We start from the raw sequence: 23,708 nt of genomic DNA, 5'->3' as shown, positions 1-23,708 counted from the left end.
TCTCTCTCTCTCTCTCTCTCTCTCTCTCCCTGTCTGCCTCTACAAGCGTGTGATGAACCCAACCCACTCCCTTATAAGGGGTCTGGTCACTTGTGGGCAGGAGCAGAGGGGTATAAACGGCCTCACGGGGACATCTGGAGACAGAGCTGATGTCCTTTTGCTGCTGGATCTAATCTGCACCTCAGAATGGTGGGGCACTGAGATGTCGGATGGTGTAGCCGGTATCTGTTTCTCCAGGTAAGGCCATGCATCGCTCTTTTTCTTGTGGCATGGCTGCAATTTTTATTTTCACTTTGGCCTCTGCTTTAATCAGAAGTGCCTGATATGCCTCAGATAGGCCTGTGCTATCTGTCTGTCTTAAAAACATGAATAGGACATTTAAAGAGCAAGTTTGCTATTTAGTAATATTAACCGTCTATGCATTCATAATGAATACAAATTAATTTCTAAATCACAAAATGACTGTATTTGTTGATGCTTAGGCATATTACTGGCTTATTTGAAAAACTATTGTCCCAGCAGGAATATCCTGCTGTCATGTTATTGCGAGAGGGTTTGATCTGTTTGCAGGACACTATATGTTTAAATTGATAAATTTGTATATCCAATTATTTATTTTACATGTGGGGAAAAGTAAAGTAAATGTCTGAGCACCAAATAGTATTTTTGACTGGATTCATTACTCATGTGCCTTTTAGTCTAGTAAATGCAATGCAGCCAAATTAACCTTTTCATTTTCCATACCCTCTTATCCAGTTTAAGGCCACGTTTGATGGCTGGAGACTGTCACAGCAAATCATGGGCACGGACAGAAAAAAATGGGCCATGAAGAAAGTACAAGAGAAATTCTATCCTCTATTTTGAGACATGTTAACAGGCCTAAATAAACTGGCAAACTTTTAATCACATAAATTATGAAGCCTCAGTGCTATTCAGTGTTATTCAATGAAGCATCACTATATGTAACAAAGTTTAAGGTGAGAAATATATAGCCAATATCACACACAGTGTGTCACAATGGTACATGTGTGTTTTTAACTGTTATGAGTTATAATGTTCATTAGTAGGAAGGAAATTATCATTTTTATTATCATGCAGGAACAACATACGATAAAACAATTAGTTGTGCAGCAAGAGAATTTTGTGCAATGAATTATGGGATAGGTCAGGAAAAGTGCATTTTCAGATGCATGGTCCTAAATGTATGTTTGTTTTTGCAAGACCACAATATGAAAATGGACGATTAAAGTCTGATAAGGCACAGTCTTATTTAGACCATGTGGCCACATCTCAGATCTTGATATGTTGTCTTTTCTGTTTTCTCCCAGAAAGCTCGGTGTGACGTCACCAGGCTCTAAGCCCATACTGTGACACAGGGCGTAGAAAATGGAGAACGTCTCAGGCAGCATGCTGAACCCAATGAAGCTCGATTGTAACATGACGGGGAGCCACAGTTTCATTTTCACCATCATCCCGGTGGCCTACAGCTGCACCTTCGTCATCGGCATTGTTGGAAACAGCATGGTGGTCGCTGTCATTCACTACTGTGCCAAGCTGAAGACCGTTGCCAACATATTTGTGCTGAACTTGGCTGTGTCTGACCTGATCTTCCTCACCATGCTGCCGGTGTGGGCGAAGGTCACCGCCTCGGGCTACCACTGGCCCTTCGGGAGCTTCCTGTGCAAGGTGAGCGCCGGCCTGGCGCTCTTCAACTTCTACACCAGCATATTCTTCCTCACGGCGCTGAGCATCGACCGCTACCTGGCCATCGCGCGCCCGGTCGAGTCCCGCCGCTGCAGGACGGTGCACTACGCCCAGGCCATCTGCGTCGTCGTCTGGGTGGCGTCCCTGCTGCTCAGCCTCCCAGCAGCCCTCATCCGTGACACCATCCCCATCGAGGATGTAAACGTCACGGTTTGTGCCATCCACAGCGATGACCCTGGCCCTGAGGTGGCCCTCAACCTCATGAAGAACATCCTGGGCTTCCTGGTGCCTCTGGCCATCGTCCTCACCTGCTACTGTCTGATTGGTCGGGCCCTGCTGGGGGCGGGGCGGCACCTTCTGAGGAGCAGCCGGTCCAATGGAGACGAGGTGCTGCGGATGCTGACTGCCGCTGTGCTAGCGTTCTTCTTCTGCTGGTGTCCTCACCAGGTCTTCAGCTTCCTCTACCTGCTGGTGCAGTTCAAGGTGATGAAGAGCTGCCACGCCCTGGACGTCATCGACACGGCGCTGCCGTTCACCGTCTGCGTGGCATACTTCAACAGCTGCATCAACCCCGTCCTCTACAGCTTCGTGGGAAAGAACTTCCGGAGGAGCCTGCTGAGGCTGCTGAGGTGTTCCGTGCACCAGTCGTCCGCCTCGCACCCGAACCTGTCCACCAAGCTCAGCACGCTGTCCTGCCGCGCCTCGGAGGACACGCACTCCGCAGCCGGCAAAACAACGACAGCACTGTGGAGGACAGGGGAAGAGCCGAGGGAGGAGAAACATCTCCGCCACCTGAAACCGTAGACCCTTCCCTGCTGTTCGTGCTGCCACAGTACGGTCCTGATCCTGAACTGCAGCGTTTTTCCATCCAAGATGAAAGGAGGAGCATTATTTCATTCGTTTAGACTGCATTGAGCATAATGCGTGCACTTCAGTGGTTCATGTACTGTGCAACATCGGCTCATCAGCTTCAAAAATTTTCTCCAGCCTAGTAATACACACGTCTAGCCACATTCACATTCAGCAAAAACATGAACACGGTGCAATGCAGGGTTCAGCATAACGCCATGCGCAAAACCGCTCTCAACAGTGTCATTTATCAGACGCCCTTATCCAGAGCGACTTACAATCAGTAGTTACAGGGACAGTCCCCCCCCCCGGAGACACTCAGGGTTAAGTGTCTTGCTCAGGGACACAATGGTAGTAAGCGGGATTTGAACCTGGGTCTTCTGGTTCATAGGCGAGTGTGTTACCCACTAGGCTACTACCACCCTGTCGCATATGTCTGCACGACCCCAAATGCACCCCATCCATGAGGGCAAAACAAGTTCCTTCACCCACTGCTGACTGGACACCCCTCCGGGTGTCCGGGCCTAGGAGGCAGCGTGGAGGACTTCGGACGGCTGGTGCTGTGCCTCCATCTGTCGGTCAAACACCGTACGTCCACCAAGCTCTCTGTCTTCTCCCAGGCCGAGAAAAACTTCTGACGGGTTCGTCTTGACGCAATTCCTCTTTTTCCCGTTCTTATTATAATTGGGAACTGGTGACTGGTGCATTCACTGGATACCTCTGCTGCTAAACGAATCTCCGTCTGAACTACTCTACTCCGAACTTTAGTGATGTTGCTTCTTTGTGACCATAGTGTGATTCCTACAACAGGAATACTGTAAAAAAAAAAAAAAAAGTGTTAATCTTATGACTGTGTTCTGTTCTGCTGCGTTCCACTGACAGAAAATAAATGTTCTTTTGGGAGAGGAATCAGTGAAATACATTTACAAAAAAGATGATGACAATGTTAGTGTTAGCGCACTACAGGAATTCTGATTAAACTGTATGAAAATTGGATCTCTTGCTGACAATATTATCTCAACGACTGCTCCTTTCTCATGGCTGCCTGGGTTTTAGTGCTTCTGCGTCGGTCCCAGCAGGTGAATGGGGACAATCTGGGCGTGTGGACCTGTTCGTGGGAGCATCAGAGACGGCAGACCGGGGTGGATCTGAGATCAGGGGAATGGTGTGGACCAGGTCTTCCCCCGACAACGTGTAATGTGTGCTGATGGTCCAAAATGCCTCTTGACCGAAAATAATACGAAGCTGCAAGCAGGACCGTTAACCAACGTTTCAGCCACTAGGAGGCGCTGCAAAAGCAACTGTTCATGCGCCTCACACGTCTTTATCATTTACTGTAATCTAGAGGACTAAATAAATCAGAATAATTAAAAAAAAAATATTTTCCACTGTGACACAGTCGAATTTCGAATTCAGTAAAATGTTTTGTCCCTTCATCTATTCAGGTATAAGTACACACATGTTGGTTTTCATGTCTTAAAATCCACTTCGTAAATTGTCATTTTAAAATGAGCTCATTTAAAAAAAAAAATCAATTCTGTACATATTATTACTAGAAGCGAGCGGGTCGGTGTAATAAAGCGACTCCGGGGGGCGTGTCCATGGGGGCGTGTCCAGGACAGGTCACGTGGCCCGGCCGTAAGTCGCAGGCGGCTGGCTGGTCGTAAAACGTCGCCGCGCACCAGCGCTCCTGCCACGCCGGAGGAACCATGGCAGGTACGGGTCGCGGCCTCTCCCTCTCCGCGTCCAAGTCCCGGTCGTGTCCCGGCGACGCGGAGCCGCGGCAGGAATCGAAGGCGACGACGAGCGGCGTCGCCGTCGTCGTCATCATCGTCATCATCGTCATCCTCCTCATCAACCCTGATTATCAACGTCGTCGTCGTCGTCGTCGTCGTGATTATTTACTGTTATTTAAAATGTCGCGCGTGCCCGGAGGGACATGTCGGGGGCGCGCGTGCATGTTTCCACCGGGGACACAGTGCGACATTCCGGCACTATTTTTACACCGATACACGCACTCGCGACGTTATTATGACGATTATATCAGCACCGGACATAACCAGATATTTCTTCAACCTGTGAATCTGTTTAGTATATAGAGAGCTGTCAAAAATCGGAGACTTGGGCCCAATTCTGGTTGTTGTGTCTTATTATTATTTTATTTTATTTTTTGCACAGATCAGGCATTTGTCACTCTTGCCACCAACGACAGTTATGCCAAGGGCGCCATGGTGCTTGGGAAATCGCTGAGGAGCAACCACACGTCGCGGAAGCTGGCTGTCCTGATTGGGCCCCATGTCACCGAGCCCACCAGGTACTTGCAGGGATTTTATTATATTAAATGCTCCACGTTTTTTTTTTTGCCCTTGTGCCGGATGTGCAGAGAGAGTGCTGTGATTGTTGTAGTGGCTGGAATTTGATTTTGGGCGTTTGTGACCCGTTCCATTTCATTTATTTTTGGACAGAGCAGTGCTTCGTAAGATCTACGACGAAGTCGTGATGGTGGACGTAATGGACAGCGGGGACACGGCTCATCTGGCTCTGATGAAGAGGCCAGATCTGGGCGTCACCTTCACCAAATTCCACTGCTGGACCCTCACACACTACTCCAAATGTGTGTTCATGGACGCAGACACTCTGGTGAGCCTGGTGAACGTGATCAATAATGTGATCAATACATCAATCATGTCTGGTTGTGGAATGCAAAAGTTAAAATTGCCGGTTCCTAGTTTTACATGAATATTGCTGGTATAATATATATATATTTTTTTACCTGATACAACACCTATAAAAATAGTAGTGGTAGCAAATTGTTAAAAAAATAAAAAATCATCTTAGAGGTGCAACATGTAAGATTTTTCCACCTAGCGAACTTTAAACTCTAGGGGGCAGTATTTCACCATTTCACTCCTAGCACACACTGGAAACAGGAGCAGATGATTGTGAATGAGAGGCTGTGGACATCCACAACAACAACATTTATTTCGTATAGGGCCCATAATCACATAGAGTGCGTCTCAATGGGCTTTGACACGCCCTACAGTTGACCCTTCTGCACACAAGGAAAAACTTAACCACCACTACAGATGACACCCCTCATAGTTAGACCCTCTCTGGACTCAAGGAAAAATTCCCTAGAGAACTCACGTGGAGGAGAAAACGGAAGAAACCTTGGGAAGGAGTCGCCCTTCCAGGGTGTTACTGCTAACGCTGGGGTAACAGGAGTCAAGAGTCCATTAATTCTAAGATTGTCCATGTCGAGCACTGCTGCCATCTCGGTTTCGTGCAGATCGGGACGAATCAGTCAGCCAACCGTGGAGGTTAAAATGTGCCACGAAAAAGTCTTATGTTGGGACCTGAGTGCGGGGTGGTGACGTTAGTTTTGTGACATTGCGATAAAATGGCACAAATCTGTCTACGTTACCTGGCCGACCATTAAAAGTCGATGTGCTGCCGGTGTTCTCTGTGCCCCTCAGGTTCTGTCCAACATCGACGACTTGTTTGAGCGAGAAGAGCTGTCCGCAGCACCGGACCCGGGCTGGCCGGACTGCTTCAACTCCGGCGTTTTTGTGTTCCAGCCCTCCAACGAGACGTACGGGAGGCTTCTGGCGCGCTGCACGGAAAACGGCAGCTTTGACGGTGGGTGTTTTGCTCCGGTCTCCTACAGGTTCCCTCTGACTGCGACCGAGGCTACTCAACTCCTCGTCTGGTCCTTGAACCTCATGTCGCTCAGCAGACAGCATGGCAGGTTTCAGGCAGAACATGGTCCTGCTCTAATCTTCAGTCTAATAGATATAATGGCATTTTATATAGTTGCATTATCCCTTCAGACACATCACATGGGGCAGTGGCGAGTACATTTACATTTACGGCATTTACCAGACGGCCTTATCCAGAGCCACTTACAATCAGTAGTTACAGGGACAGTCCCCCCCCGGAGACACTCAGGGTTAATTGTCTTGCTCAGGGACACAATGGTAGTAAGTGGGATTTGAACCATCACATTTGGTGTGCAGTGGGCAGCCATGACAGGCGCCCGGGGAGCAGTGTGTGGGGACGGTGCTTTGCTCAGTGGCACCTTGGCGGATGGGGATTTGAACCGGCAACCTTCTGATTAATGGGCCGTTTCCTTAACCTCTAGGCCACCACTGACCCTCTAGGCCACCACTGAGCACCACTGGTTCATAGGCAAGTGTGTTACCCACCAGACTACTACCACTACCACCCGAGTAAGGCAATGGACCTGTAATCGGAAGGTTGCCAGTTCAAATCTCGACCCCCCCCAAGGTGCCACTGAGCCCCCGTCACCCCACAGGCAGCTCCCCCATCACGGCTGCCCACTGCTCACCAAGGGTGAGGGTTAAATGCAGAGGACACATTTCGTTGTGTCACCGTGTGCTGTGCTTCACAATGACTTCATTTTCACACATAGCCACATATGAGCTGGCGTTGAGAGTGCTGTTGACCAGGCCTGGTTATAAAGCACAAAGATGGGGTTGTGGGCGAGTTATTTCCAGGGGGCCTCGGTTGGGAAGGGCCGAACCCAAAAGCCGCCGGGCAAGAGCCACTCGCTTATTGGCTTGGGCCGGCCCTGCCCCTGCCAGCTTCAGTGAATTCCCGCCTTTATTCAACTCCGCCACCCTCCAGGGCATCTAAATGCCGACTTGATTTATTTATTTGTGTTCAATGTCTGGATTCATCTGGATTTGCTCAGGTTTACAGAGGGGGGAAAAAAAGATGGCCGTGTTTGTCCACTCGCGGTCGGGTCTGTTCATGTTGGAACATGCGTGTGTCACGCGTACGTTGTGCGTGTTGCAATGTTTGCAGAAATGCTCTCATGTCGTGTGTAGACGGGCCTGAACTTTGACATTTGAGCTCCATGGGGGGACTGACTGTTCCAAGACACAGGATCCAAAAGTCTGGTTGACCCTACACGCCATCGTTCCGCACGAATTTAAGCTTCGTTGCAGGTCGCCATCCAATTGATCCCTCCAGTGCGATGCCCAGGAAGAGGTGGAATGCCGCTGCACGACATGGCAATGGTGTTTATGTATATTCTGTTGTTGCAGTGGGTAAAATGCAGCAGCCTAAAGCTGTAGGTTACCGTGTCAGGATCAGAGAGTAAAATTCCAGACCGGGATTTAGTTTTATCCCGAACATTTGAGTAACAAGTATGGTTGGTTGGTTGGTTATTAAAAAATAAAGAATAAATAATCCGGTCTGGTCCAGGTCCGCCTCCTGCTTTTTATAACGTCTTCGTGGGTTTTCCATGGCAGTTCTCTGCACTACAACAGCGGGATCGTTTTACAACCCTCCCCCGGTGGAAACGTCGACCCCGTCCTCTCGCCTATTTCTGTCCGAACGTATAGACGCGCCGCTCGGCTGCGGCGGCATCTCAGAGGGGTGACGGGAGTGGAGGCGCAAAGTCCTATTCCCAGCAGGCTTGAGCTTGTGTATGTTGCCGTGACGATTAATGCTCCACCTTCATTTCAGCCGTGACGCTGACCGGGGCCGGTGGGGGGCTCGTGTTTCACCGGTGACGAGAGACTGGCGATGATCGTGCCGGGCGGAGCAGCGGAACACGAACCTGTCATCACGGCATCGTGGCTGTCGTGTTGCAATCAGCCTCTTCCTGTAACGTAAATTGCAGACAGAGGCGAATAAATGAACCACAACAAATCTTCTCGTATGAAGGACGTAAAGACCTGTTTAGATGATTTAGTTCTAAAATATTTAGGGACATTTTTAGGTACATTTACAGCACCTTACAATCATAGTGACAGGGACAGTCCCCCCCCTGGAGACACTTAGGGTTAAGTGTCTTGCTCAGGGACACAATGGTAGTAAGTGGGATTTGAACCCGGGTCTTCTGGTTCACAGGCGAGTGTGTTACCCACTAGGCTACTACCACCCTAAATACATTTGAAGATTGATGTGAAGAAGACTAGAGCCACATTCTGATCCCCTTTAGTTCCCTAAGAAGTAGACTGCACTGGGTATTCAGACTGCAAAAATAGGGCTCATATATAATATCAGTCACAGTGTTTACAGTAGTGTCAGTAGTGGGGCAGTGGTGGCCTAGCGGTTAAGGAAGTGGCTCGTAATCAGAAGGTTGCCGGTTCATGGCTGCCCACTGCTCACCAAGGACACATTTCGTTGTGTCACCGTGTGCTGTGCTGCAGTGTTTCACAATGACAATCGCTTCACTTTCGCTGGTGTCAAATGGAGGACTTTGAACGATGTTCCGTTCTGCAACACTTCCTGAGCAAGTACTCTTTAACCAGTGTTTAACCTGGCTGGTGATTCATATCACAATAAAGGGACTATGGTCATGGTATATTGCAATAAGTCAAATGTTGAATGTTGGATATGTTTTTTTTTTTTAACTAATCAAGTGTAAACCGTTTCATGCTCCCAACGTTGATCAGTTTGGGTCAGGGCCCAAGGAACTTGACTGGCCTGCACAGAACCCTGACCTCAACCTACAGGACACATTTGGGATCATTTAGAGTTGAGGCCTTCTTATCCAACATTACCATCAGCTGACCTCACAAGTGGTCAAACATTCCCATAAGCACACTCCTAAACCACGTGGCTCTGGCTTTCTCAGAGAAGTTGAATCCAATGTGGCATCAAAGGGTGGGCCAACTCCACACTATAGACCAGGGGTGTCAAACTCACAGGCCACATCTCGCGAGCTTACTTTTTATATTCATCTATTATTAGGCTTGGCGATATGAAGCTATAGGTCCCATAATGCAGCACTTCAGGTGCAAATGGGTTGTGAAGCAGCTTTTTTGGGTGCTTCAAGGTCACCAAAGCGCAGGGCGCTGTGCAGTTTCTCAGTGCGCTGCATTATGGGATCTGTAGTTTGTGTGTTATCTGCGCTTCGTATCGCCGGGCCATAATCTATATAAAGTGATCTCGCGGGATCTGGCCCGTGGGCTGCGAGTTTGACACACGTGCTATAGACCATGGATTAATAATGGGATGTCATCTATGTGTGTGTAATGGGGTGGTAGTTGCCTAGCAGGTAACACACTCGCCTATGAACCAGAAGACCCAGGTTCAAATCCCACCTACTACCATTGTGTCCCTGAACAAGACCAGGGGGGGACTGTACCTGTAACTACTGATTGTAAGTCACTCTGGATAAGGGCGTCTGGTAAATGCCGTAAATGTAATGGCAGGTGGCACAATACCTTTGGCAATATAGCGTTTTTTCGAGTTATGTTATATCAAGTTAAAAATGTCATATCGATTGCAAATTGAATTTGATGCACTATTGCATTATAAAAAATATGTGTACATTTTTATTTCACCTTTTGCCGCTAATGTTCACAAATCCTTTTGATAATGCCCAAAATTCACATAATGGAATTATTTAGTTATTATGAGATTTTTGCTGTGTTTTTTCATTGCCTGATACAGGCGGGGACCAGGGAGTTCTGAACAGTTTCTTCAGCGACTGGGCAACGGCAGACATCTCGAAACACCTCCCGTTTGTCTACAACCTCAGCAGCATCGCCATCTACTCCTACCTTCCAGCCTTTAAGCAGTGAGTGTCCCCACCACCCGCTCCTCTCCTGTCCTAACTTAGACCCGGTTGAGGGGACTGACTCATAGGTCATTGGCCGAACATCTCGGTGGATCACAAGACACCAATTCATCATTTCTCAAACTTGCGATGGCCCATGGGGTTTGGAGGAGTTCTCCACCTGCAGATACGGCATATCGTATCGCATCAAGTCGCGGCGTCCTGCTATTTTGCAGCGTGCTGCTACCTCGGCTGCACAAACAGAGCCAAGGTCGCAGGAAGGTACGTTCACACCCTGACATTTGGAAACCGGAGACGAGAGGAGGAGCTGAAAAACCCTCTCTGTTCCTGGCCCAACATCTCACCCATCCAACACAGCAGATACCAGCATCCCCAAAATAGCAGGGCTTATTTTAGGGCCTTTTATGCTCTGTCCAAATGTCATTTTGTGTGGCGCAGCCCTCCAGGTGCTTTTCTTGTTGAAACTCTACCATTTGTGTAAATTCCTCTTATCAATGTCACGACTCCCTGGTATTTCACTCGTATGACGCCACAGTTAGTTTAATCCATTTTACATCCACATTTACAGCATTATCCAGAGTGACTTACAATCAGTAGTTACAGGGACAGTCCCCCCCTGGAGCAACTTGGGGTCAAGTGTCTTGCTCACGGACACAATGGTAGTAAATTGGATTTGAACCTGGGTCTTCTGGTTCACAGGCGAGTGTGTTACCCGCTAGGCTACTGCTTCTCTCTCTCTCTCTCTATATCTCTATCTATATCTATATATATATTTTTTTTTAACAACTGTTGCTGGTCTTCTTCTGTCGCCGCTGTGATCTCTCCAGATATGGGCGCGAGGCCAAGGTGGTCCACTTCCTCGGCAAAGTGAAGCCATGGAACTACACCTACGACCAGAAGAGCCGAGCGGTGAAGGGCCACTCGCAGGAGCCGTCCACCCTGCACCCCGACTTCCTGCTGCGGTGGTGGGACCTGTTCTGCACGGCGGTGCTACCCCTGATGAAAGAGGAGTACGGCTCTGAGCCCTTCCTCTCCGGGTGCAACACCGAGGTGAGGAAGTTGTAGTCAGCCCAGTCGTGTCTGTGTTTTTTTTTTTAATATTTATTTATATATAATATATATATATATTTCCCCCCCCCCACACACACACACTGGAAGCAGACAGACCAAAGTTCAAATGTATGCTTGATTCTGATTGGCCAAGGCGGGGGTCATTAAAATTGCGTTATGCAAAGGCTGATTTAGTATTCTGAAGGCCTGAGCTGACAAAAGACTAACCATAGTGTCATAAATGGAGTGCAATTAATATGTACCCTTTGTATCATTACCAATGGTATAAGAGTATAATGCGTGTTTGCATTAACATGCATAATATCGTAAAGTAGTGCCATCGTCTCCCTTCGGCTACTCGTGTTAGGGGTCGCCAGTTTTACGCCGTACACCCTTCCTGATTCAATCCTCAACATCCACCCGGGCTTGTGACCAGCGCCTAATATCGCATTCACAACTCCTGAATTAAAGTACTGACAATGTGCACGTTGGTGTTGGTAGTGGGCGTGGCTGGGTGTGTGTACAGGGGGTGTTAGGAGTGTAGAGAATGGAGGAGAAAGGGAGGATATGGACTCTGCGCTACACCTCTGTGTGTCACGTATGACAGGAGAGGGTTTAAATAGCCCAGAATGAGGAAGTAAGGTGTGTGAGAACTGTCAATCATGCCCACAGGCTCCTCCCCCTTTGAAAAAAAAATTAAAAAGACATAAAATTTCTTCTTCTGGATGTCAGAAATAATTACCCACAGACACAAAGGGCCAGGTGGGTAGTTAGTTCCTGCTCTCCTGGCTTTCACATGATCGCTTTCCTGTGTGTTTTGTCCGTCACCGTGCCGCCGTAGTCCTGTCTTCTCTCGCCTCCAGTAAAGTTTCAAGCAGAGAACGTCATGGCCTCTCTGTTCAGTTTGCATCGTGTGGATGTTGTCGGTTTATATTGCGTTCTAGAAGAACGTTGTACTCCTGGGATGGAAGTAGACGTTCCATTCCAACAGTTAAACCTGAGACCAGTCTGGAGTCGAGAACACATCGAGAACTGTAGAAAGTAAAGCACCTTTTTAAGATACAAAATGTACCTCCAAGTGAGATCTCTTGCGTCCTTGTCGCAGGAGGAGGTCCATGAAGTCCTGTCAAAGATGGAGATTTCCCATCACCCTCCGCCTCCACCCCAGATGTCTTCTCAAGAGCGCAAGCAGAAGTGGGAGCAGGGCCAGGCAGACTACATGGGCATGGACTCCTTTGCGAACATTGAGAAGAAGCTCGACGCCTTCCTGCAGTAAAAGACACGGGGGTCCCGACTCACACGGGCGAGAGACTCCGCCAGTCGAGAGGAGCAGAAGTGAATGATGTTCCATGCCCCGCCCCCCTCATGCCGTTCTCTTAACCTTTTTTCTTCTTCTTTTTTGACACATAGCTTTAGCGAAGACTGAGTCGAGCATCCAGATATTTTTATACCGCCTCAACACAACTATGCAGCACTTCTGTCCACCGATAAGAGTAAATCGCCTAGTTCTGGCCCCGCCTCTTACACTGTGACGTCAGAGCTGGAGAAGTAGTCTCGCACATGGCCAACTTGCACCAACCTTGGCCGTACGCACCCAGATCCCCGTTTCTTTTTACGATGATGTCTCCATGCTGGACGTTGCCTTGAGTCGTAGTGGTAAACAACACTCCGTAAAAAAAAAAAAAAAAAAAAAAAAACTCCTGTAGATGCCTTCTATGGCTGTAGTCCCACCTCGTACAAGTAAAGCTCATGTCTTCTTGACTTGTGGAAGGGGGGCCTTCTGCAAAACGAGATGTCGTTGGTTTGCTGGATGACTTCACGGACCAGCTTTAATCTTGCAGAAGACCCCCTACCCTGAGAGGTGCTTCCCAGGAGGCTACATAAGTGAAGTAATTTAACCCCAGATGCTCTCCTACCTCTTTTTCAAATAGACTGAGGTCTTGGGTTTTTTTCCCCTCACTGAACTGGGTGGGATTGAGTCATTTTTTTTCTTGCTTTTGACATCTTGTTTACGTGAGCATCACAGCGCTTCTCCAAGGTAGGCTGCTAAGCTCTGGGCCACGGACCCATGCTTCCTCCTCTACTACTACTGGTGGGTTCTGCACATGCGGATTAAAGAGTCTGGCTTCCCAGAACAGGGTTACAGTCATGGTTGAGACACTTCTTGCTGAGCACAGTTCACTGAAACGGTTGTGACACGTTGGTTTGTAACCTTCCTGTAATGCCACCCTTCACCTGCAAGCTCTGAAATAAAAGATGAATGAGAACTGCAGCCTCTACTCCTGTTTTCCCAGTGCTGGAGCAGACTTGTGTCTCATTATTTCCAAATTCCAGAAAAAAAGGTGCGTTAAGGTTTTAGAAGGGAAGAGCCCAGCTCTCATGCACCCTCATTTCACAATTTCCACAAGTTCGCATTTGGAAAAATTGCACAAATGGATTTGATTGGCTGGCAACTGAAAAATGTATTTATTTTTTTTGTTATCTCCGATGAACCCACAGTTCATGTCTCAAGCGTCTCCGTTGCCACCTTCAGCCCATACATATGAGTGGAAGGCAATGGCCCGAGTTGCGCTTATCTCTGCAATAGTCTTAAGAATTAAGAACAATGAAATAAAAAAACAAACATTCTGAGTAAATGCCCCCCCCCCCCCCCCTAATTATTCATTTTAGAAACGTTGTCAGAGACGTTTGTGATTAATTCAAACGTGCAAGACGTGCAAAACATGCACTTAGAGCGCCATCATGGTCTTGATCTCCTCGATACGTGACTGCCTCTGGTCCTGGACACTCTTACTCCCAAAGGTCTTCTCCATCAGCTCCTTCTTGTTCAGCTGGATTCTCATCATGTCCTCTTCCACAGAGTTCTTCACGATAAACTTCGCAGAGAACAAAAAACTCAACAACCATAATGTGAAATTTAAAGAACAGAAAAAAAAAAAAAACATTTCCAGATTAGGCAATATCTTTAAGCCATAATTTCTTCCAACAAATAATGATCATCTCAAGAATACTAATGGTTTACTACGGGCCAGTAACATTACAAAACAAGTTCAACAACATGTTTGTGTTGGTCACAGAACTGACCTTGGTGATAATCACATCTCTCGTCTGGCCCAGTCGGTGACACCTGTCAACACACTGGTCCTCAGCTGCAGGGTTCCAGGACTGAGGACAGAAAGAATCAATCATTCATCTCAGAAAGAATGCCGTACACTTAATCGTGTTCCGAAGTCAGCCTTCGGAAAAGCGGCTGGAGAGCAACATGTTATGAGCCGAAAGAACTAACACAACAGGCACGTCTAGACAGCACACATAAAGTAATATTACACGTTTACGGCGAAGTTACCTCGCACAAAGAATGCATTAATATGGATTATATAATCTCTTACCACGCTAAAGGTTGGTTTACTCTCAGAGTAAACACACATCTGTCCCAATATTAGAAATCATTTTCTAAATAAAATCGCAATATTGTAAAATTCCTGGCCCGGAGTCTGTGTGACCAGACGTTCGTGTTACGTATCCCAGTGTTTCCTGAACAATCACCCCACCTGCTGGTCAACGAGTCAACATGCTGCTTTATGGCCAAGTTGACCATACTTTTCTGAACAGAAATAAAGATTAAAAATCCGTTGATGGTCCTTTTGCAGCTTTATGTTATCCTTTCGGTTATAGAAAAATAAAATTCTGGTTCGGACGTAATCATATTTACACTTTTAATTGATAAAGTTATATAAGGACAAACAACACAGAAGAAAATGAACATCAATACGCCATGAGCGCCATGAATAAATAAAAACACACCAGACTATACATCATAACTACATTTGATTTTTTTTTCCCCTGAAAGCTAATGTTCTAGCAACACAGGTGCTAAAAAGAAATCGTGGTCATGGTGGCAAGGCAGGAAGTTCTGGCAATATGAGTGTGCCCGCCCATGTGAGACCCTGCCTTTTACAGTGTAACCTAGCCTAGGATTAAATTTTCATTTGAGGCAATATTCAGACGCCCTTTTCCAGAGCAACTTGTGATATACGCAAATAAACGCGTGACCCTTGTCATTGCAGACGTCATGGAAAACAAGAAGAGAATATAAATCCCACGCTACAGCAGAAGATGAATTGGGAAATACTGACAGTTTCCCCACCCCATACTCACAGGGTCCATCATAAAAACCCGGGAGGCGGCGGTCAGGTTTAGCCCCACCCCTCCAGCAGTGAGTGACAGCAGCATGATGGAGGGGCTGGAAGGTGAAGAATCCTGGAACTCCGCAATGGCCTTGACACGACTCCTCTGGTTCATGGACCCATCCAGCCGGGTGAAGGTGAAGCCGTGTTGTCTGGTGTGAAGTGGGTGACGATGACGATTTGACGTCATAGTACAATGTAAAGGATTGACAACTGAAACGCCTCTGCACGTACCTCAGAGGCGTTTCCAGCAGCGTGAGGAACCTGGTGAACTGGGAAACCACCAGGCTCTTAACGGCGGGGTCCTCACCGTGCACCTGCAGCAACCTGCCCATCAGAGCATCAACCTGCAGGACATAGGCATCGGTGCAGGTTCAGCGCAGTTCCTCTTCACCCAGCAAAATCCACTTTCAGCTCCCACTGCACCCCAGATGCATGCATGCATGCAAAATATTTTTTAAGTTATTTAAATAGAAGGAACAAAAAACAAAGAAAAACATTATAATGCAATATGAAAAAATTATTTCTTTGGTAAAAAATAAAAGGCTGTACGTCTTGGCCAGACCCGGGCCGGGTTGAGTTCGGGTTTGGTTCAAGTCGTTCTTGAACGTAGAGTGGTGGCGAGTGGGTAAAAGCTCATCTTACTTTGGAGCTGGAGCGCCACTTCTCCTTTCCACTGGTGGAAGTGCCCGTCTCCTTGTCTCCAGGATACTCCACCAGCTCCTTCGTGTTGATATGGGCTCGGCACAGTGGACACTTCGCTCGTTCCTGCAGCATGTCCAGGTTTGTAAACTAAAATGAATTTACTGACGTAACAGTCCTCAAATTGCAAGAGGTGCATACGAACCAATGTTGTTAAAATGAGTAATATGAAAAGTGAAGTGATTGTCATTGTGAAACACAGCACAGCACACTGTGCACACAACAAAATGTGTCCCCTGCTTTTAACAATCACCCTTGGAGAGCGGTGGGCAGCCATGACAGGCGCCCGGGGAGCAGTGTGTATGCTGGCGCCCGGGGAGCGAGCAGTGCTGATCCACTGACCTGCTCGCTGCGGATGACCTCGCAGATGCAGGGTCTGCAGAAGACGTGGGCGCAGTAGGTGATGACGGGCTGGCGCAGGGAGTCCAGACAGATGGCGCACTCCTCATCTGAACCACAGCTCAGGACCAGCCTGATCTTGCTGATGAGGCGCTCCTGCAAGTCACTGGGCGCTGATGTGTCACCTGCCAACAGACAAGCAAACATCAAAAGGTGTCATTACATTGTTTCTTCATTCATTTGCAGTGGTCTCTGGTGTGAACGAATGCCCTGTGAGCCAGTTTTGGTGAAAAAGCCTTATCGCCTCTGATTGGATAACAGCACTGTGACACTCCCTCCATCCCTCCAACCACCAAACTACCTGCCTCCGCATGCTACAAACAAATGTCTTCGGAGATACAGCATTATGTTCCTGATCCTGAATATGAGAAGGAAGAAGAGGTAGAACAAGAACGGCTTCCTGATCGCTTGCCGATATTTTGCATGTCAGTCAAATAAAATTCTCTCCTAAAAGAGGCAAACATTTGTGGTGGTCGTCATCACGCTAACTGTTGGAAACGTTTCAAAATAAACACACTTCCAGGTAGAACCGGGTTCTGCTCTCTCCTGGCCGCAAAATCTAAACAGTCTTGCCGTGGGCGATCGCAAGCCAAGGTGGGCGAGACCATGACTATGTACACGTACATCACGCATATGCAACTTGTAGTATTTCAAAAAGAGCAAGTATTAAGCGGTTTAAATTGAACCATAGACGGTATATACGTAATTTGTATATAAAGCAAATTTAAATGTAACCGTTTTTGAAAGGGTAACATGTGACCAGCAGGAAGTTGTACAGATACGTCAACATATAGCATAACCGTATACCAGATAAAACAATATCTAGGCAATTCTACTGAAAGTGGACTTCCTGTCACACCCATAAGGCCAGTGAAATACTGGGTATTTGTATGATGCGAGTGATTATTATAAAAATGTTGGATTTTCTGTTTTCTGCTGCAGAATTTACATTATATTGTCAGAAAATATTTAAATAACACTATGCATGTTCATATATTATCATGCAGTCCCTCCAGGATTCCAAGATTGTATTTTTTGAACTAGAAGACCCAGGTTCGAACCCCACTTACTACCATTGCATCCCTGAGCAAGACACTTAACCCTGAGTGTCTCCAGAGGGGGACTGTCCCTGTAACTACTGACTGTAGGTCGCTCTGGATAAGGGCGTCTGGTAAATGCTGTAAATGTAAACGTAAGTGTGCAGAGACTGGCGGATTACTTACAGATTGAAAGACTTGTTTCCTTTGATTTATTGGGTCTGCAGACCTTGATTTAAGGATTACTAGTCATTTAGTCATGATATTTAGAAGGTTTCCGGTTCGAATCCGCCAAGGTGCCTCTGAGGTGCCACTGACAAAGCACCGTCCCCACACACTGCACAGGTGTTGTGACTGTATTTTCGTGAGGAGCGGATATTTCTGTACTAGGCCATTATAAGTCTCTCCCATAGACCAAATTTATATACGGTTTATATACTGTAACCCACAGTACTACCTCAGACTACTTCCTTTGCCAACCCCCAAATACCCCCAAAAGGCTGTATACCTGATGTTACCGGACCAGACCAGGACTCACCTGATGACACTCTTGCATAAGATCCCAGAAGTCCAGGGTGGCAACAGATCTGCCTCAGCCGTACCAGGATAGCAAGAACATCAGCATAGTTGGTCAGCACAGTCCCTTCAGTGACATATCTGTCCAAAGACAGAGACACCCCCTTCATGCTTCTCGATAACATACAAAGAACTTATATGACAGAATTTCATCTGCTGGTTCACGGCACCTGCCAATGACTTTCTGGCCTTCGGTTTTGGCGAGGTCATACTCCTGCCTCTCCTCTTCAGACAGGGTCACACGCTGTACAAACATCTTCTTCTGGGGGAGCTCCACCACACTCTTACCGGCCACTTTGCTGGTTTTGGTGCGTCTCAGCGTGATTCCTTTAATCAAAGCCTGCAGGTTTCTGATGGTGATGGACACAGATTACAATAAATAAAAGAACATCTTAAAACCCGAACTGCATGCTTTGCTTCACATGGACGTCTTGCTCAGAACATTTAGCCAGTGACAATGACATTTCTTTAGAGGGCAGTCCGCATACTTCAGACTCTCACGGTCTCCCTGGGTTACAGGCCTCTGAATGACACGGTTCCACCATTCCTTCACATCAAAAGGCTTGAGCTTCAGGAAGGCCATGAGCACCCACAGGTCCTTCAGGGAGTTCTGAATGGGGGTTCCTGACCACAATAGAGAGGAATGGCCAGAAGCCCTAATTACACAAAATTCCATTATTAAGTGCCAATTGCTTCACACACACAAAAAAAGGTTATAACAATAGCTTTGAAATATTCTACAAATATTTAATGTTGAAATAAATGAACGCCATTTAATGCTGTTTATGTTCACTGTACAGGTAGCCAATCACTGTTTCTCATTTAACCTGTTCTGGAAATACATGAATTTGATTGGCTGGCACTTGCAACGTTAAAATTTCTAACTTTGTGCTGCAAGCAATGCAAAATGCAATCTGAATTGTGTGCCCATTGTTTTGTCAGTTACACCTTCAGCACGTAAATACGAGCATAACGTTACGGCCTGAGCCTCTTTCCCACACTCGTCTCTGTAATAGTTTTAAATATTACAACAAGCCTTAATCACAATTAATACTTTGCAAAACATTTCAATTAACAGCTAAGCAAATAATTGCAAGTAATACTTTCCACAAAGCACTACGTAGTGCAGGTAAAAGGTTTACTTACATGCTGAAGTCTGCTAATGCACATGAACTCTGAATCTCTTACCTGAAAGAATCCATCTTCTCTCGGAGCTGAGGTCCAACACGGCCTTGGTCTGCTGTGCGTTGGGGTTTCTCACCACATGGCCTTCATCCAGAACCACCCGCAGCCAGGAGACCTTGTGCAGTGGACTGCTCTCTTTGTTCTGTGCAGAGAAAGGCGATCAGCAGTGCTTTTAACCCTCAAACCACACACACACACACACAGTTGTCCTCACCCCATAATCTGCAGACAGTACATTATAGGTGGTGAGAACAACATCCTGTCTAGACAGGAAGTTGTGGTCTCTGCAGCGTTCAGTTCCGTAGTACAGGTACACGCTCAGATTCTCGCCGAACCGGACGTGCTGCTCAAACTGGTCCTGCAACAGGCAAACAAAAACATACCAGCTCCATCCATGGAATAAATATAAAACCGCCACCCTGTTTCAGCTGTACGAGACTCCTACACACCAACCAGTTGCTGAGCACCGAGAGGGGACAGATGATCAGGGTGGCTCTGGCTGTTGAGATGCGGCTGTCAGCTCCTAAAAACACAGTCGTGAAAATGTCCATGTCAGATAGGGGCGTGAAAACTAAATGACGATTTAGCCCATATGGTTCTGACCCCTCGAAAATTGTTTATGAGAACATAATCAGTCATCTCTTCAACACAAGAAGAAGGAAAGTGTCCACAACACACCAGATTTGGTCTTCTTCGACTTAGCGGAGCCGCCAGCCAGCGCTGCAGCGAAACCCGCATCTTCCAGCAGAACGGCCCCACCTAGACACATGACAAAGCAGGGACATCGTACTCAGACCCATACATCTGTCACAGAACACGCGTCCTGCCACCTGCAGCACCCACCTGCACTGGATGAAGCTTTCTCTGCCGTTCTAGCTGGAGAAATTAATAGATTGCTTAATAAAAAGTGCCGAAGAAGAGCAAGCATGGAGTCATCTGGTGGAGAACCTTCTTACCTTTTTTTGGAGAAGCAGCCTTTTCAGTCTTAATAGGGTCTTTGCGTCGCCTTAAATCAAAAAAATTGCAGCCCAGACAGTTTAATTTTATTTGATCTCAAAGACTGCATACAATTCCTGTCCAATAGATTCACAGACTCGTATGCGGATAGATAGAAGATAAAGTCCTTTCCCTCGGTTTACCTTTTTAAAAGAGAAGAAGAGGCCTTCTGGTCAGCCTTGTCTAACAGTAGCGGTCTTCCATCATGAAAGTTAGACATTATCAGTGCAATGGTCGTGAGGGTCTTTCCCTGAAAAGGACAAGTGATGTCAATGCTCTACTAACCGTTTATAAAATCACCATGATAAATTATGTTTCACAAATTCAAGATGTGAGGGAAACAAACAGCGATGGTGCTGGTCTTTACCAGGCCCATATCATCAGCCAAGATCCCGCCCAGCACTCTTTCTGGCCTCTGCTTCACGCCAAAGTTGGTGAGGACGTTGACGTACAAGTCGCCCTTTTGCTCCCAAAAGGGCGGCAAGTGGTCGTTGTTCTCCCGCGCGGCCATCCAGTAAAGGGCCTGCTTCTGATGGGGCAGGAGAGGCGTGAACACTGCCTGTAGACGGCGAGACCACAGTTACCCTCCACCTGACACGAAGAGAACTTTCTACAAATAAAAGCACTCACATCCGCCGCCTCCATCTCACGGGTCTTGTCAGCCATGAGGTCATCAAACATCTTGTCGAAAGAATTCTTCATCTAAAAGAGAAGGGGGGGGGGTGAGACGGTGAGAGATGTAAGTAAGTAAGTAACTTTGTCTTAATGTTACATGTGGCACCAGGTTCGCGAGTAATTTTTTTTATGACAATAAAGCGCCACTTGAAGTTGAGTAAGACAAATAAAAGCGAACCAAGGTGCTGGGATTATAATAATCTGTTTCCTTTGACCTGCTCAGCTGTCAGGGGAACAGCGGCAACCAGATTTTTGGAGAGCATCTCCTGCAGTGAGCTTCCAGGTGCCTTTGCTGATTTAAAACCTACAAGTATAAATTCACACACACACACACACACACACACACACATATTAGTATTACTACAGTTTTGACACACTTCACATTGCACCATGGAATAAAAAAAAAGTACCTTTCACAGGATCGAATCTGAAGCCGCAGTGGTTAAGTTTAGTCGTAACCGCAGCTCTGTTCTCTTCCTCTCCCCAGAAGAACAGGGTAACAGACATCGAAAACTTGTTGGTTTTTCCATATGGAACCACCCTTGGAAATAAGTGCTGTGTGTTAGTGAACTACAAACACAAACATGTAGCTAGGGCTGGACGAGATGTGTCCTCTGCATTTAACCCATCACCCTTGGTGAGCAGTGGGCAGCCATGACAGGCGCCCGGGGAGCAGTGTGTGGCACCTCAGTGCCACCTTGGCGGTTCGGGATTCGAACCGTCGTCCTTCTGATTACAGGGCCGCTTCCAAAACCGCTAGGCCCCAGTGGTTGTCCTAGCTAGACGATCTAGCTGTTTCCACTGCATCTTACCCTTCAATCTTGGCCAGGTTATTGTCCATGATGTAGGCCATTGGTGCGGCCAGCTCCTTCTTTATGTGTCCAACCTGGTTTCCATAAACGTTGGCGACCATCACTGCATTGCGGTCATAAGGATTGTGAGGTTCTCGGACCAAGGACACCATCTCCCGTTTGTTCACCTGCAGAAAGGGTGAAGATTACTACAGTGTTGTGCAAAAGTGAAAACTAAACCAGTGCTTATCTAAGATGCAAGCAATTTTATTAATTGATTAATGTTATTAGTTCTCTGAGCAGCAATATGACATTGTTCTCCATCTGTAGACTTTATCTTGTAGGAGAGTAGTCATAATTTTACTGATCTGGGAGAGACCAGTTCTTCTAATCAGGATTATTTGTGTGTTTTACACTCTTATACCTTCTGGAACTATTTCATACTTACTGTTGGCAAGACCTTTCCTTTTCTCAGTTTAATCCAATAAAAGAACGAACTAGAATATGTTCAAAAGGTGAATAGGGTATATGCATAAAGTTACACTCACACCAGACCTTAACTGTTGTCGTATATCTGGATCAGTCACAGGTCGAACATGCATTAATGCATCATAAAGAAAACCAACTATTACTTCATATAATGGCATCACTGTAAGTGATTTGGAGGATGCTTTCCATTATTCTGTAGTAGAATCTAAAAATTTGGACTTTTGTGACACCACTTTTATCCTACAACCAAAGGGTGGATGTAAATTAAAGGAATAGCTGTTACTTGAACTATAGTATTTAACAGCCTTTATCCACAGCAACATACAATCAGTAGTTACAGGGACAGTCCCCCCTGGAGACACTCAGGGACACAAGTAAGTAAGTAAGTAAGTGGGACTCTGGTCTTCTGCGTAATAAAACTAGTTAGGACAGCCGTCAGGTCACAGTGAGACCGCCAGCCCATCACTCACCACCCCAGTGTAATACCGCAGGCCCACGACTGAGCCCGTCATGGCGCCGAACAGGACGCCCGCTTCGCCATCCAGGTCCGGTCGTGCGCCTTCCTCCGTGGAGCTCTGTACGGCCTGGGACAGCGTGACCGACTCCGACGGGTCCGTGTCCAGGAGGTCCAGACCGGCGGTGCCGAAGCGTCTGCGCATCGTTCTGAGGAAATAAATACGCGCAGAGGCGTAACGGCAAAAGCTCTCGAAACCGTCACACGACAGCGAGCTAACCGAGCTAATTTAGCGGAGAAGCGGCTCTCTAACAAACTGCATTACGTACATTAGAACGTGAAATAAACGGCGAGCTGGGTAGACATTAATGTATAACTTTGTAAACTTGACTAACGGTGATTTAAATCACACTACACTGTTTGAAAACCCGCTGTTTGGAACTGCTGCCGGTTACCTGATTGGTTGCTGTCGCGCTGTACCAGGATCAGTTGTCTCTAGACAAACTCTATTCAAAAGCGTGGTAAGCTAAGCTTCCCCAACTGCTCTCGGGTCAGCCACTGTTCCCAGAACAGATGCTTGTTGCTCTGTAGTACAGGCTCGTTTACTTCAATATAGATCAGGGGAGCCAAACGATCAGTTTATTTTGATGTATTATTACGGCCCGGCGATACGAAGCGCTGATAAGAAACTACACATCCCATAATGCAGCGCTTCAGTTGCCTTGCCGAACGCAAGGGCCCCCAAAGCACCGTGAGCTCAGTTTGTTAGCAAAGGACGCACTGCATGATGGGATCTGTAGTTTGACATGTGATACAGATGACTAATAACTTGTGTTTATGTTGTAAAATGTGCAAATTCAGTGTCTGAAATCCACAATATGAGATTAACAACAATATTAATGGGATTAATCATAATAAAGTATTATTGCATTTATGTACTTAAATTTTGCACTGTTCACACATAGTATTTACTTCAACTATGATACAAGGCAGATTGTGCAGATTGGTCTACTCTGCACAATGACAAGTTCAAAAAAATAAATAAAAAGTAAATGC

General features: G+C 46.8%; 3 protein-coding genes across 6 annotated transcripts; 2 read left to right on the top strand and 1 right to left on the bottom strand.

The window, feature by feature from the left end:
- Positions 1 to 118: 118 nt before the first annotated feature.
- Positions 119 to 2,867, top strand: agtr1 (angiotensin II receptor type 1). The gene is made up of 2 exons (XM_028977517.1): positions 119 to 237; positions 1,329 to 2,867. The coding sequence occupies exon 2, from the start codon at positions 1,387 to 1,389 to the stop codon at positions 2,506 to 2,508; it is 1,122 nt and encodes a 373-aa protein (XP_028833350.1). The 5' UTR covers positions 119 to 237; positions 1,329 to 1,386; the 3' UTR covers positions 2,509 to 2,867.
- Positions 2,868 to 4,164: 1,297 nt separating this feature from the next.
- On the top strand, positions 4,165 to 13,428 carry gyg1a (glycogenin 1a). The gene is made up of 7 exons (XM_028978165.1): positions 4,165 to 4,269; positions 4,732 to 4,867; positions 5,019 to 5,193; positions 6,030 to 6,192; positions 9,985 to 10,111; positions 10,939 to 11,161; positions 12,267 to 13,428. Exons 1-7 carry the CDS (start codon positions 4,263 to 4,265, stop codon positions 12,435 to 12,437), a joined length of 1,002 nt encoding a protein of 333 aa, XP_028833998.1. The 5' UTR covers positions 4,165 to 4,262; the 3' UTR covers positions 12,438 to 13,428.
- A 384-nt stretch (positions 13,429 to 13,812) lies between these two features.
- hltf (helicase-like transcription factor) lies at positions 13,813 to 23,223 on the bottom strand. 4 transcript variants are annotated; one of them, XM_028976789.1, is made up of 23 exons: positions 23,108 to 23,223; positions 22,669 to 22,861; positions 21,731 to 21,897; positions 21,329 to 21,459; positions 21,134 to 21,222; positions 20,874 to 20,945; positions 20,611 to 20,802; positions 20,387 to 20,493; positions 20,204 to 20,253; positions 20,091 to 20,123; positions 19,926 to 20,006; positions 19,697 to 19,770; positions 19,462 to 19,605; positions 19,251 to 19,389; positions 18,551 to 18,686; positions 18,233 to 18,412; positions 18,025 to 18,143; positions 16,393 to 16,574; positions 15,994 to 16,140; positions 15,583 to 15,695; positions 15,320 to 15,500; positions 14,246 to 14,326; positions 13,891 to 14,037 (listed from the first exon to the last, which is right to left on the bottom strand). In XM_028976789.1, the coding sequence occupies exons 2-23, from the start codon at positions 22,855 to 22,857 to the stop codon at positions 13,891 to 13,893; spliced, it is 2,754 nt and encodes a 917-aa protein (XP_028832622.1). In that variant the 5' UTR covers positions 22,858 to 22,861; positions 23,108 to 23,223. The 4 variants fall into 4 exon arrangements, with proteins under 4 accessions (XP_028832624.1, XP_028832622.1, XP_028832623.1 ...); XM_028976790.1 differs by lacking the exon at positions 23,108 to 23,223 and adding an exon at positions 22,982 to 23,096; XM_028976791.1 differs by lacking the exon at positions 23,108 to 23,223 and having other exon boundaries at positions 13,813 to 14,037; positions 22,669 to 23,096.
- Positions 23,224 to 23,708: the final 485 nt, after the last annotated feature.

This window comes from Denticeps clupeoides, chromosome 4, assembly GCF_900700375.1.
Source record: "Denticeps clupeoides chromosome 4, fDenClu1.1, whole genome shotgun sequence".
In the NCBI taxonomy this organism is placed as follows: domain Eukaryota; kingdom Metazoa; phylum Chordata; class Actinopteri; order Clupeiformes; family Denticipitidae; genus Denticeps; species Denticeps clupeoides.
This window is presented reverse-complemented; position numbering and strand designations above follow the sequence as displayed.